Raw genomic sequence first — 15,078 nt, forward strand, 5'->3', positions numbered from 1 at the left:
CTTTTTGTCAAAAGGTAATAATTTCATCTACGATTAAAGTGTTGTTTTTCATTTTATCAGAGATCAGTAGTCACAAAACACTTTATTTATGGAACTGATTTATTTTGGATTGTTTGTTTCAAAAAATAAACCATTTAAATCAGTTGCATTACTCTGATCGTGCATTTTACTCTTGTGATTTGATGTTTCCTCACATTGATAGGAATATATTTAAATATTTTCTGTAAGTTATTTTTCCATTCATGTTACATTCAAAGTTATGCTAAAAGGTGCCATTTTAAGCAAAAAAGTGTTCTGCAGAAATAAAAAATCATTTTAATTTTCACTGGATGATTAAAAACGACAAAGGCAAGCTCCCTTCACTTAACTTAATTTGGAGAGAAAGACACATGCTATTTCTATAAAGAGAAATATTTATGTGTTACTTGAACTCTTGAAAGCCAAACTGCAGCAGGACGTAGTTTATGTCTCCTTTACATAAAATGGACAGTAGGTGTTAAATGGGAATTTAAATTACTACTGAATATGAAGTTCTTCTTTTCATTCTTCACTCGTGCATAAATTCGGCAAATTCAACATACACTAGGACCTTCTCCAAATTAAAGTTAACCACAAACCCATCCGCAATCTGGAAACGAAACACTATTTCTTTTTGAAATAGCTGCTTGTTTGGTTAAGTGTTGTTCTGCTCTAAGTGTGGTCTTTTAAGGTATACGGCAACCTTTATCAGCAGTAGGGAGTTGTTTTCTGTGAGGAAAAAAACCTTTCTGATCCGACTAAAAGGAGTTTTCAAGAGTTAGAGTGAGAGTTTCATTGATTTTTGCCGGTGCGCATGCGCCCGGCTATTTACGTTTACAATTCTCCCACATGCGTGCGAGTTACGGCTTATATGACTTGTCCAAGTTACACCAAGGAAAGTTAAGACCGTACTTACTAGGATCATTTCTATAGTACGCGTCCCGTCTTTGTACCCTAACAAAGACAACACCATCAACCGTGATGACGATGCGAAGCGTTCACCTCTGAGCGCGAAGCACGTCGCCGACTTTGTCTTTCATGGCAATCGGTCGGCGGCGATTGATGACCGTTCCTTTTCCTCCTTTAGTGGGGAACTGGAGGAGGTGATCGCATTCTGAGCGGTTGATTTTTTCAATTTAACTGAGGAAAAGAAATCTTTCAGAGTTTCCATTTTAAGTTGGGATTCGCGAATGAAATAGAGATTTCGCTGACAGTTTCCCGAATTTCGTTATCTTTAAGTCGGGTCACGATTTAGTCACACAACTTTCGCAACGAAACATGTCTTCGCTTGAATACTCTAAGTTTTTTTCGGCATGTCGCAATATAAACTGAATCGATCAATAAGAAACAACTTGTGTTGATTGTATCTCGTGGTTTGGTAGCGAATCGACGTTTTTGACGGTCGCTTAAAACAACGAAAATCTCTTATTGCGAAATTTAAATACCCGACATTTAAAAGCCACGTGCGTTGCAGGTTCAATGGCTGTTGCATTTTTGTCGCCAATTAAATTTATACATTGAATCTTTATCTACGAGCTTACATTAATCGAAAAGAAGCGTTTACATATTTCATATCTTTAACTAACAGTTTTATTTTTGGTTGTGGCGAAGCAATGTCGCTTATATTTTAGTGTTCGGTTTTCGTCCGTAATTTACAATTCAAATGTAACTCAATAGGTGCCAGCATGACAACTGGTGTTTCAGTGTTGTCTTGCGTGACAACTAGTGCGTGACTATATAAAAGAATTTATTTATTGCCGTAACTGTTTAACGATTTGAAAATAAAATAAAAAAATAAATAAAAAAGCGGGTATTAAAATATCCCGGTTTCTGAAAAGGTAAAAGCAAAGAGACGAGAATGAAATTGCATAGCTTAAACGATTCTTGCTTCGTTAATACGGTATACCAAGCGGTTGTAAAAATAATTTGTGTGCATACTTTTTTTTGTCGAATATTACGGGCCCTGCGAAAGTTTGTTTATTTTATCCTTCCTTCAGTTTGATTGAAGCAAACGGAAGAAACAAAGTCTCTAAGGCCATAATAAAAAGTCTTAAAATGCTGTTCTTGAGAGTTTATTTTCTTCAGTCCTTTTTAAGAAAATCGCACAGCATTGTTGTAAGGACAATCATATTAATACTGATATCTGGGTATGGGTAGGTAAACCAGCGGTGCGACTGCACTTCATTCTTTTTCTCTACTTTGTTATCCAGGTATGCCAACTCCAACTATCTTCTCGGATAAAGCTTGGACAGCCAGGTATGTGGAAAATTCAGCACACTATCTTAAAATGATTTTCATTTTCACAGACCGACTAGTCGGACAAACGGACCTTTCCATTTTGCATTTCTTTCCCCAGTGCCCCGCAATTGTGAAAATCTTCTAAACTGAAGTAAGGCAACGTACCGGTTTATTTATGATCGAACGATAATTTTCGATCAGACCGGTCCGCCGATTAAAGTAGACCGCCTCCAGAGTAGAGGTGGTACCAAATATACCGGTCGGACCTAACCGAAACGGACCTTTTTATTTGATATCCGACCGAAATTTCCGAAACTTTCGGTCTAATGGAAACCACCCGTCCATTTGGGACGTTTTCATGTCAATCTCATTTCTTCCGCTTTGCCCACGCGCCGTGGCACTCAGCCCCCGCTCGCTCGTTTTACTCTTAAGCTCCTGGAACTGCCCGCTACACAGTTTAACCACTTTTCTCCTATTATCTACATATATATATATATATATATATATATATATATATATATATTTTAATCCTCTAGAATTGCTCGTTGATCATGAAGACTGCGTTCCCTTAAATTTTAACCTTTACTTGTTGTATTTTTCAGCGGTGGAGGTGGTAACTTTGTCCTGTCGACAAGCTGTGTAGGGTTTACGTCAATTCTTGGTGGATGCGCTGCGATGGTGAAAGACGGATACGGAGCATTTTATAGCATCGAGGAAAACAAGTGAGATCCTTTAATGGTTTTAGCGAGGTTCCGTCGACTTTTGAAAGTACTTATGTGTTAACTTATAGTAAAATTCCGGTTATAGCCCCCCCCCCCTCCCCTCCCCCCGTATCTGATTTTCATTGCATCAAAAATGTATTAGCAATTTGGAGTGCATGACAGTATTGCACAGAAATCTGTTTAACATTTACGACATCATTGCTAAGAACGCCCAAAATCTGAAAAGCCCCAGTGGGACACTTACAAGGGAGTCATGAAAAACCGAGGCAGTTAAAAAAAAGACTGCATGCAATCAGTGCCTAAATATAGGTTAAGATGCCATCTTACCTGGGATGTTCCAAGTTTGCCAAAAATAGGCAATATAAGGTGCGTTCCATTAATCCCGATAGAATGTTCTGTCGCCAAACTTTAATTTAAGGCTTCTGCAACAATATAGACACCATTGTGGAAGACGGCGTAGATTATCAGATGAGAAATATTATTTCAGTTGCAGCATATCGGGCAAAATAGCGAAAGCATCTTTTTCGCGCTTGCTTACAGGTGTTAGTAGAAACTCAGCTGTGTTCTATTGGAAATCCGCGAATCTAATTGGTTCTCCCACTGTTTTCTATTCGCCGTTATAGTTCACCACTAAATTTTCTCCGATTCTGATTGGTTTAAATTGAACACGTGACGCGATAGTGCCCGTCCGCCGGAGGGCACTATCAGCCCATAGTGCCCTCCCGTGAAAAATGCCCTGATCGATAGTGCCCGCCCGTGACTGTTTTTCGTAAACAAACTGCCTGCAGACAAAAAAACCCAACCAAATTCACTGCATTTATTGGGTTTCTCGTCTGGTTTCTCGTAGTTTTTTATCCTCAAAAGTAAAAATAATTCACGATGCTTGTTTTTGTATGTGCGCGCGGAAGAAAATTTAGTGGTGAACAATAAAGACATCAGAGTGTTTCTGTCTCGGAACTATCGGTCTGATAGTTGCCCCTTGGAAATTTGATGTTCTTAAAACTAGCATATTTGCCCTCGGAGCTTCGCTTCTCGGGCTAATATTTGTTTTAAGAACATCACATTTCCGCGGGGCAACTATTTTACAATTAGACGGCAAGCTCGAGGTTTCTACCGGCTGATAGTTGGCGAGGGGCGAAGCCCGAGCCAACTATCAAAAGCCGGTAGAAACCGAGAGCGAGCCGTCTAATTGTGTTAGCATAACCCACTGACCGACCTATTAAACACAAAATATAGCTAGAGTTGATTTATTGAATGTTTTGTTTGATAAAATTCAGCGAAGGCTAAGCGCGCGCTCCGAGAGCCTTCTACGGATCAATAGTAGGCACCTGTGTAGCCAATCAGATTGCGCGATTACCAATAGTAGGTCAGTGTGGTTATGCCAACAGCCGATAGTTCTTCGACAGAAACACTCTATTGTTAAAATAGAAAACAGTCGCGCGCGCGAGTAGCTCTTTAAGTGGTAAATTTTCTTGATTTTTGTCTTCAAAGTGCACAATATTGTAGGTTTTGGACTGCAATCCTTTAGAGTTTCTACTAAAACAATTAGACTACTCGCCCTCGTTTTCTATGAGCGATAGTCAACTCGGCTACGCCTCGTTGACTATTTACTCATAGAAAACTCGGGCTCGTAGTCTAATTGTTAATTATGTTTCTCTTCGAGTTCCGACTGGTTCAAGCCGTTTTTACCCCCACATTAAGGCCCTACATACGCCAGTTCGTGTTTTTGCAGCATTGTGTCAGCTCGGCGGTGCAGTAGTATGATTATGCGACAATGATCCCAGTGCCAATCTTTACTACCTTTATATTTGTGTGCTGCACAAAATGAAAGCGCGGGAAACCGTGCAACCAATGGAATGCGCGGGAAAGCATATAACCAATGGAAAGAATTGGAAACCATGTAATCAAAGGAAAGCGCGAAAACCACATAACCAATGGAAAGGGTGGGAGAGCATGTAACCAATGGAAAGCGCGGGAAACCATGCAACCAATGGAAAGGGCGGAAAAGCATGTACCCAAAGGGAAGCGCGGGAAACCATGCAACCAATGGAAAGGGCGGAAAAGCATGTAACCAAAGGGAAGCGCGGGAAACCATGCAACCAATGGAAAGGGCGGAAAAGCATGTAACCAAAGGGAAGCGCGGGAAACCGTGCAACCAATGGAAAGCTGGGTGAAGCATGTTACCAATGGAAAGAGCGGGAAATTGTTTTGATATTTTATCAATCCTTTCCACTGGCACGGTCACATTTGTATGGAGTCCTGAAAGGAGAATTTGTGAGTTGACATACTCGTCTGCTCTTTTCTCCGCAGGATGAACTTCGTTATTGCGACTTATACAAACTCTGATGTCACGGATGCCAACAAGTTCCAGGACTCGCTTGAAGAGAGCTTTAGGGAAATGAGGCGTCTTCTACTCACTTCTAAGCTGTAAAATACAAACCTCTGGAAGCTAAAATCTTATATCAGGGACCGCGGAGCCGGGGGTGGGGGCTCGGGGGCTAAGCTCCCCCAATATTTCCGAAAAAATAAAGACAAGACTTTCTAAGAGAAGAGTCTCTAAACCCCACTTGTCAGACCTCCCCCACCCCCCCCCCACCCCCGGTGGAAAAATGTTCCGCGGTCCCTTCGTGTCTATACCACAACAAGTCAAGTTTTACATTTTGAATGTACTATGCTTTTTTTGAAATGATCTTATAATTTTTAAATGTAAAATTTTATTTATCGTAGAGTGTTGCGATTGCGGTGTTCCATTCACTGGGGTAATCGGTAATATAAGTATGACCGAATTATTTTAATTATGAAGAAAAACAACAGAACACACTGTCGGCTCGCGGTTTACGTCCTCAAAAAAAAAATGGTTGTCGTTGGCTTTGTCGTTTTGCAGAAGACGGCAAAAAGAGGTACCAAGATGTACCAGTAACGCACGTAGAGAGGCATTCCACTGCCTTTAAAACATATTGTTTTGTATAACAAAACGACCGATAGAGCGCGGAGTCTCAATCTAGTTCCCACGGTCTTAATATTCGCCTCTCCCACTCCGCCCCGCTCCCGTGCCTTCACTACAGTAAAAAGGCGGTTTTGACGGTACTTTGTGTCCAGATGGTTACGCTGTACTGCAATAGAAAACGTTTAGTTTTTTAGGAAAATTTTGATCCCAAAATTCTATATATACAAGCATCTTATTCTCGATTAAGATTTTCCTATACAGATTGACTAGGCTCGGTTAATAAGAACTAAGTAAAACTCTTTTTTTCCGATTAAAACGGCTTCGTTCTGGTGTCGATGTCACGATGTTTTGCAGAAACATGGAGAGCAGCCATGGGGGGGGGCGGGGGGGGGGCCGGGTAGCCCTTGCCGTTCGGTAGTACTTCTGCTGAACTGAAGAAAGTACTGTGGGTTGGTTAGGGACTGGGAACGAGGTGGTAGTGATTGTACGGGATTTTCTCGTTTTATAAAAACCTGTTTTTTATTTGGTCCTTTTCCATCTAAAGATTCCAGATAATTTATATAGGCTACTGTCAAGGTTACCGGCGTTTGATCCGTGGCCAATTGTACACAAGTTTACTCAAGTGATCAGTGATATTTGATCTTCGAGGCGAGGGTTAACGTTCTAACCTTGGCAAAATTTTAATTAATTTGTCTGTGGTTTGATGAGAGACGAAAAGTTACATCCGTCTATTGTGTTTACTTGACATAATTTGGTCACATACTGATTACAAGTTTATAATAGTTCATGGAACATTGATCATGAGTTCTACTGCATCGAATATAGTTGTTGTACACTGAGTCATCATTAGTTTGATCTCCTGGGAATCGTTGAGAAACAATTTGTTAAATTCACTTGCTAACTTACATTACAATTCAAATACAAACTTCATTCACACTTTAAATAAAACGGAACAAAATACGAAAATTGAAATCAAATTAAACCATGAATTAATTAGAAGATGACTGCAACTCAGCATTTAACATTATGCCAGAATTCTCCAAGTAGAAAGAACGAACCCTCTTGTACTGGGTACTATGTCATTGAACACATCTTATACGATGAAGATGTACATTAGTAAAGTAAAGCGTACATTAGTATAGAGGTAACGGTGTAGTACCAAGAAACGATTTGCTCAAATTTTGTTTATTAGGAAAAGGATATTTTGAAAAATCAATACACTTAATATATTCAGATACATGCATCCATTTCATCCGCACAAAGTGTCAAGCAGCAGAGTAGAGTTTGGCATCAATATCATTTGTTTACACTTCAGAACTCTTGATATTGCTATCAAGTTTTTATCGCACCTTCTATTCAAACTATTGCATTAAAAATATTGGTTTTGCCTTAGCATTTGCATGATAAAACATAGGGAATATGTTTTTACCTTCAATTTTCAAAACAGGGTCAGTACTGTTACGACACTAAATCTGAAAAAAGTTGAGTTCAATAAATGTTACTAATAAACTATGTAAACACTGTATAAAGAGAAAGGTTTTCTATAGTTTTATCAGTTAAGCCTGGTTTTCACTGGCGACGCAAGCATAAGCGCAAGCACAAGCGCAAGGATAACAGCTCTTATTTCTCCGTGAAAACGGCTTCGACTCAAGCAAAAGCACAAGCGCATTGCATTTTGATGCTTGTGCTTGTGCTTGCGGCAAGCACAAACACAAGGATTAAAACTTGTCCCTTTTGCGTGATCGTACTTGTGTTTGCGCTTGTCCTTGCGTCGCTAGTGAAAACCAGGCTTTAGGTTTAAAAATAATTTTTGATGTCGTGATTCATGCAAAAGAGCTGCGATTATATTTTTTTTTTCTGTCAGTAAAAGAAAGCAATCATTATACTGTCCTTAATTAAAACAATCGATAAGACAAAACAAAAGAGTCGCCAAAGAAAGCGGTGTCGTCAAAACAATTTCTGTTACTTAATTAAAATGACTAATTTACAAAAGGAAAAGGCGTTCTCTAAAATTTATTTTATATTAACGTGGTTGCACGCGATGGACAGTTACAAAATTAAGACCGATTATTTGTAATGGGATTGTCAGCCGCCATATGAAAGATGGTATTTGGTTTATACCAAGTTGAAGAATTAATTAGATCTACCTTAGTTTATTTTAAAAATGAACTTTGAAAAGATTTACTTGATGAATATTGACTAGTAACCCCGGTCACAAGATAACATGAAAAATTCTGGTAGGAAAATGGGTCATTAATAACTTTTGAGTTTCAAGATTGTCAAAACCTTATCCTTTCATGATTATGCGCCAAGTCCGGCTAAGTTCAAGATGAAATAGAAAATCTCAAATTTGCGATAACAAACATTAAAAAAGAAATAGCACCACGCTTTCCGGCTGTGGTACATTACACTATCTGCGGCTATAAAGTAGCTTTCATTTGGATGTCGAATTGCGGCCGACTAAAGTTTCTCAACCTTAACAGGGACGGTGGAGGAGTTTTCCAGGTTTGGGGGGGGGGGGGGGGGGCTGACTAGTGACTTTAAGTGGGGGGGCTTAGAGACTCTTCTTTTAAAAAGTCTTTATTTTTTCAGAAAAAGTGGGGGGGGGGGGCGGGGGTTAAAGCCCCCCCCCCAGCCTCCCCGACTCCGCCTCCGTCCTTAGTAGTTAGAACCACCCCAGTGTACACCCCGAGGGCAGACTAAAGTACTGCTTTTAGCATTCAATTAAATGATCATGCTATTAGTCTAGCGTTTCATCCATAGACTATATTAAAAGAGTAAGAAATTCGATTCAACGAAAAAAGTGACGACTTGACATATTGAGAACCAGAGTAGACACAATTTTACAGGACTGGTTAATTCTTAAAGAGAAAATGACTGTTTCTTAATGTTAAAATGATTTAAAATAACTACTTCAATTCGTCGAATTGGCAGTTCACGTTTTAAAAGAAACGGAAAAGTCGTTCTCTGAAGCAATTTTTTTTCAAGAAAAACTGAATTTAGGTGTCAGTTACATGATATAGTTTAATTCCAAGTTGAAGAATTAATTAGGTCAACATTCGTCTGATTATAAGAACATTAAAAAGAAGTCAGAATTCACTGGAATATTGATAAGTAGCCCATGTCACCATATCACAACAAGATAAAATCCGGACAAAGGAAATGGGTATGTTAATAAACTCTTGGTTCAATTAGTTCTAATCACACGTAAATCATTAGCCGTCCAAGTTCAGACTGAGAAAAAATTAAAATGCTAAATTTCGGTTTGCAAAATTATCATGTAAAAAAGGCATTTTATGAAAGTGCTGTGAATAAATGGCCACACACTAGGATTTCATTTGTAGATTAAAACGTTAGTGAGAATATCTATACAGTAGTGCATTCCCAACCCTAACAGGCCAGCTTAAAATTATACAGAATCGTTTAGACACCAATGTATGCCCTGAAACGTAATTCTGGAACAAAATTACTGTCAATAAAACTGGAGCTTTCCTTGCTGTAAACATCACGAAATGAACCGGAAGATAATGAAAACCTTTCCTTCTTTCGCCTACGAGTTTTGAAGCTATTGTTCATGATGACCTAGAACCCTCTTCGAGCTGACAGTTTAAGTTTGTCAAATAACGAGATAAAACTAGATGATTGAGGGAGGGGGGGGGGGAAGGGGGTGGGTATACCAGTTTGGCTCATAAGTTGGAATTTAGGATGAAGGTTATTGATAGCCAGTACAACCTGCAGAAGTGTTTGTTTCACCAGCTCGTCTCTAAACGCGGTAAAATGCAAGGTATTTGATTTATGTTACTCAATAATGAAATTTACCCTGACATTGAAAGAAATGTCTAAATGTCGAGTTCATATAATCCGAAAAACAGGAAAGACGTTTCTTATGTTCTCTTCCTAATCCCTTAAAAGGGGAAGAATCGACCTAACACCAACTTCAAATATTCCCGGAAATATTTTACCATTTACATGTTCAAGTTTCACGCACGAGACATTCACATTTGTTGAAACTTGAACTGCACAAGTAATCTATCCGGTGAAATTTTGTTGGGATTTCCTGCTATTATACCACGACCGTAAATTGAAATACAAATGGGGCAAAACATTAAATAAAAATCAAATCGAAAAACATCAATCAGTCTTGAGTGCGCTTAAGTGTAAGTCTATACGAGTGTTAAATTTACCACCTCTTAGTGCCGGGCAATAATGACATTTTGTAAAAAAAAAAAAAAAAAGCGACAGCCAAAGATTGAAAACGTCGACTCTTGATGGTAAGATTGGATTTAGCGCTGGCATAAATCCGATACTTGTGATTTAACGGAAGGAAGAAACAAGCTAACCCGATTTATGTTGAATTATAATAGTGTCAGATACTAAAGCCTTGCCTCGAAGAGTTAGACTGTTCGCAGCCCTTTATCTTTCCGTATTTTTGCGATAAATGAGCGCGGGGAAAGAACGGCGAGAGAACTTGGACGCAAGAAAAATAGAGAGGCTGTGGACAGTCTATCGAAGAGTAAGCTTTATCGCTTTTATATTTTTCTCGAAAAAAAAAAAACATCTCCGATACCAAAAGCATATTTGACTGATATGCATATACATGTTTCTCAAATATACCTCCAGCTGATATCAAATAAAAGAAAGACACAAAGAATTTGCAACGTAAACACTATTATTCGTCAGGCAGTGTCAAACGTTAAACAACACTACGAACAAGGGATCGATTATTTGTTTGGTGCAATTACGGAACAACAAGTATTTCAAATGTCCGGACATCAAGTTGCCAAGAAGGCGAACAATGTCCTACCACCCTCCTACGCTTCTAAAGAGCCCACATTGCGATCATATTTGCATTTATTGACAATGACTCTTGAATAAATGATTTGAGCACACAGGAACCGGCCGATTGAAAACAATTCAATGCTTTCGCCGCGCAAGGCTTTCGATAAAAATCTGCGTTATTAAAGTCATTTCTGACAATGCGCTCTTTAGAAAATTGCAATTCGCCGAACCGCGCGGTGTAGTTCACTTGATACACTTGAAGTGCCTCGCGAGAGACATGATCAGCCGCTAAAAGTTGTAGCGTTTCGACAAATTCTCTCAGCCATGACAGATTAACAAACGAGTGTTTGCATATCTGTAATCTGTTTTGTACTCTATTGTTCGCAGCGTTAAGAGGCGAACTTAAGGGCATAATAAAGTAATATGCGGTGTACTTTTTCCTCGCTACACATTTCGCAAATGCCGCAATACACAAAGGCTCCTACAAAACCCTCTTTGTCCAAACTGGATTTTCTTTCTTTGAATCGCAAAACTTCCGCCAGAGAGGACGTGATCAGTGTATTCAACCGATGTTTTATCTCTCTGCAAATGCTTATCTTGTAAAAATTACCACTTCACGCCTTCCGTCGAGTAATATTCAAAACTAACCACCATGTATAGTGTTGTTTTGTCACGTTGAATTATTCAACATCCAAGAATAAACTTTATATTTCTATATCGAGGTTTCCTCGAGGACGGAGACCATGGACCAGTCGCAATTAGCTTTGCTGTTGTGACTGCCAATAGGTTCAACTTCGTTTTCTTCTGCCAGAGTTGAATTACTCTGCGAAGGAATCTGAATGTCCACCTCGTCGCTTGCTCCATCGTTGAGCTCAATTTCGGGGGCAACTTCGGTGCACCCGGCCGCCTCATTTATGTGGTTATCACTGTTAGCTGTCTGACCCGGCGAGAGAAGCGAGTCTTTCTCGCAAATACATCCAAATGTCTCGCCGCTAGTTGAAGTCTTTTCTACGTCGCTATGTCTCGTATCGAGCGAGCTTTCCGTCCGCTCCCATTCTATACTCGCTCCCAAATGACAAGACTGATTGCTTCGTTTAAGTCTATCAGGGGTTCGGGTCTTGGACCGTAAGCTAATCGCGCTCGCCGCAGAATTGCTGCGGGAATTTTTGAAAGCGCTCATGTTGTAGTACTGTCTGTTAGCTTCGACGTTTGATATCACGTCCACATGAAGGTGCGATATGCTGTTTTCGCTTAAACCTTCTGCGTGAAGCTTTCGGCTCGCGACCTCTTGGTGATGAAACTCGCTGCGCGCGTCTGCGAAAGCTTTCGATATGATCTTTGCCAAACTCTTCGCCTCGTTGTTGCTCTTGCACCACACAACATTGCATTCTACCGACGCTGCTTTCGATCCAAACTGATACGTAAAGAAGAAGACTCGCTGATTCGATTTGGACACTCCGCTGAATCGAATCCGTCGCAGTAGAAAGACCTTCTCCTCGTCCTCTGTACTGTCCCTGTCGCGTAAGGACAGCTCTTCTTTAGTCACCTTCAGCGAGTAGTGGTCCAAAGATTTCAGCTTGGGCTTCTCCTGCGCGAAAATAGCTTTTACAGTGTCGCAGATTTCCGAAAAACCTGGACTGCAAAGCTGTTGGGAACCCAGATACTTTACAGAGAACGTCGGAGTGTGTACATTAAAGTTGACTCTTTGGTAGTCCCTGTCGGCTCCTATGCATTTGATCGTGCTCTCAGTGGGCGACACGAAAAGAGACTGATCATGTCCCGAATATGTCGTGCTTGAATGTTCAGTCGACGGAGTTTTTATCTCGTTGTTCGCGGCATGTTATGTGTTTGTACTCGAGAGGGGTTCTTGTGTATTTATCAATCAAATGAAATCGTAGTCGGTTCCATGTTGAGGTGAGATCAGCACGGTTATTTTTCTTCCGAGTCAGATATAGAGGCCGTTGAAGTTCCACTTCGACAACGAAGCGCTGAAAACAATGATAATTGACAGTTCAATGATATGCAAACTCACCACTCGGGGCGAAAACGTTTTTCCTTCCTGCAAATCGGTCGAGCTTATTGTGCAGACAAAACAACTGATCTTATAAACGGATCCTCGTGACTTCTGTAGCCTTCGTGTACGCTTTCACGCCAGCTCGTTATCTTGTGCGCCTCGCGTGTTACTTTTCCCTTCAGAATTCAGTGTTACTCTAATCGAATTTCACGATAATAATCGAGAGATGTCGATGACATGACATGGTTTAAATTAATCATTACAATTCGCTCCACTGCCCCCGCGCTCTCGGCGATTGCGTATGCGTATTGTTCTCGACACAAAATTATTTCAGCGGCAATCGCTCGGTTTATGCCGGCAATGCCGAATCTCCCAGGGGACTATGTAAAAAGATACAGGCAGCTCAGCTCGGCTTAGACTTTGCCTGTCCAGAATCTACTTTCCTTGTGTAACAATGTGACAGAACTGTCGCTTTTGTGGACTTGGCTCTCTTGCTAATCAAACAAGGCTCGTTTGCATTAATATGCCAGCTGTCAAGGACAGTTTTAAATATTGATGTTTTCACGTGAGGCAAATCCGGTAGGTTTGATTTACGTCAAATGTATCGCTTTACACACTTGAGATGAGTCAGATCGGTTTCCCCATTCTGGCTCAACAAGAGTTCTGGAGAACATACGAAATTCCGCTTGTATCCTTCTCGCGACGATGGCATGTATTCATCAGGGATAAGAAACAGCTTATAACTCACTTGTCTATATTTGCGAGCGAAAAAACAACACCCTGGAAAGAGATACTGATGACTGCACGGCGTTTTAATCGTGTTTGTATCCGATCTGCAGTGGTAATCAATAAACGTGACCCACGAAATTGGTCGAGACAGCGATTATAAATAGCGATGGCAGTTAAGTGGGTATTTACTCATTTCTCGAAGACAGACACGGATTTGAACGATTAGTGTCGCAGTAAATCTTTTTGCCTATTAACTGATGCAAGGAGACACTTTTTAAAATGTATTATTATCGTTTGGAAAATGCCCGTCTGGGTAAATATCGCAATAAAAGCAAAACATCTCGTAAACAACTTGAGGACTTGTGGTTTTAAAAACCACAAAATAGCAACAACAGTAACATTTTGTAGGTCTCGATTGACGAGCTTTTAAAAGAAGTTCGAATCGCGTGCAGACTGTCGTGTCTGAAAAACACGACATAGCTTTTTGATCTTGATAATTACCGCTGACCGCCTAGCAGGCTTATTGAGTTCGGTGTTCATTTCTTGAAGAAAGGCATTCAATTAGAAATTTAATAAAGTTTGAATTTATTTGAAGGTACGCATAACTATTCAATTCCTGTTTTTGTCTTCGGCTTCGCCTGCAGGTTTCCGCTTGACATATATTTATGCATGACAAAAGAGCCTCGCAAATTTTCCGTGTAATATGAGAAAAGGCACGTAAATTTGTTCACAGCATGAGTTCATTAGATCATTTCGTAACAAGCTATTTCCATTTTATTTCCATTTTCAATTATCCAACCTATTAATTAAAAAAAATTCCCAAATCTAAGACAAAACAATGATCAAGATATGCAAATATTTTGATAAGTACTTAGTACTTTCAGTTGTTGAACGGCGATAATGTATACATTGAAGGGAAGTCTTTGAAACTGTTTATAATTTTGGAAGTAATTAAACTTCTTTAATAGATACTTTACCCGACTTTATCCTTTTCAGACGTCTGCGGAAGAGGGACAGAAATAAGCTAACCCTACGTAGGCAGCTCTTCGCCCACCGTCTGGAACTTGTAACATTTATATTCGATAACTACAGTATCTCACTTATAATTTTCGATCATTGTTAGGATCAGTTAACCAATATAGAGCAATTAATGCCTTGTAGAAACACATCGCTTGGTTTTGCCGTTGCAGAGCAATTCCATTGTAACATTTGGCCCTGACATAACAGCTGCGAGGGTATTGTGAAGAAAACATGCCTTAGGTCTTCTTTCCACAAAATTCCTTTATTATTAAATTTCCTTTTGGAAAGTTATTCATTGGCGTGATGTCAGCTGAAAGAATTGACGTCATCTGAGCTTTTTAAGCGTTTGTGATTTTGATTGATGGTGATTTCGTCATATCTTTTGTTAGAAATGAATTGAAAAAGCTGAGCACGGATCCACGACAAGCCCTTTACAAACGTTATGACGAAATAAGTCATAAGTGTAAAGTGGACAGACAAAAGAAAAGCTGAGTCAGTAAGTTTGCGTTTTAGACTGATTAAAATTGCTGAGCACGTATCCACGAAAAGTCCCTTACTATTTTGCAAATGTTGTGATGAAATTGTTGATTATGACAAGAAGACAGGTCAGA

At 39.8% G+C, this 15,078-nt stretch overlaps 2 protein-coding genes, 1 non-coding gene and 1 pseudogene across 3 annotated transcripts in view; 3 read left to right on the plus strand and 1 right to left on the minus strand.

The window, feature by feature from the left end:
• LOC144661636 (peroxisomal carnitine O-octanoyltransferase-like) overlaps positions 1 to 6,293 on the plus strand; it is a 22,127-nt gene extending 15,834 nt beyond the window's left edge. Inside the window, exons 17-19 of the mRNA XM_078522443.1 lie at positions 2,229 to 2,274; positions 2,859 to 2,978; positions 5,289 to 6,293. Of these exons, the coding sequence (XP_078378569.1) occupies positions 2,229 to 2,274; positions 2,859 to 2,978; positions 5,289 to 5,409 (287 nt within the window). The 3' untranslated portion in view covers positions 5,410 to 6,293. The remainder of the gene's footprint in view (positions 1 to 2,228; positions 2,275 to 2,858; positions 2,979 to 5,288) is intronic.
• LOC144661647 (lysophosphatidic acid receptor 3-like) overlaps positions 1 to 15,078 on the plus strand; it is a 668,415-nt gene that overhangs the window by 262,020 nt on the left and 391,317 nt on the right. The window contains exon 2 of the mRNA XM_078522453.1: positions 4,470 to 4,628. The gene's annotated coding sequence lies outside the window, so the exon portion shown is untranslated. The remainder of the gene's footprint in view (positions 1 to 4,469; positions 4,629 to 15,078) is intronic.
• On the plus strand, positions 921 to 1,141 carry LOC144661783 (small nucleolar RNA U3). The gene has a single exon (XR_013572350.1). It is a non-coding gene; the product is annotated as a small nucleolar RNA U3 (small nucleolar RNA).
• On the minus strand, positions 10,577 to 13,643 carry LOC144661646 (uncharacterized; annotated as a pseudogene).

This window comes from Oculina patagonica, chromosome 7 (genome assembly GCF_052425735.1).
Source record: "Oculina patagonica isolate OP01 chromosome 7, crgOcupat, whole genome shotgun sequence".
Lineage (NCBI taxonomy): Eukaryota > Metazoa > Cnidaria > Anthozoa > Scleractinia > Oculinidae > Oculina > Oculina patagonica.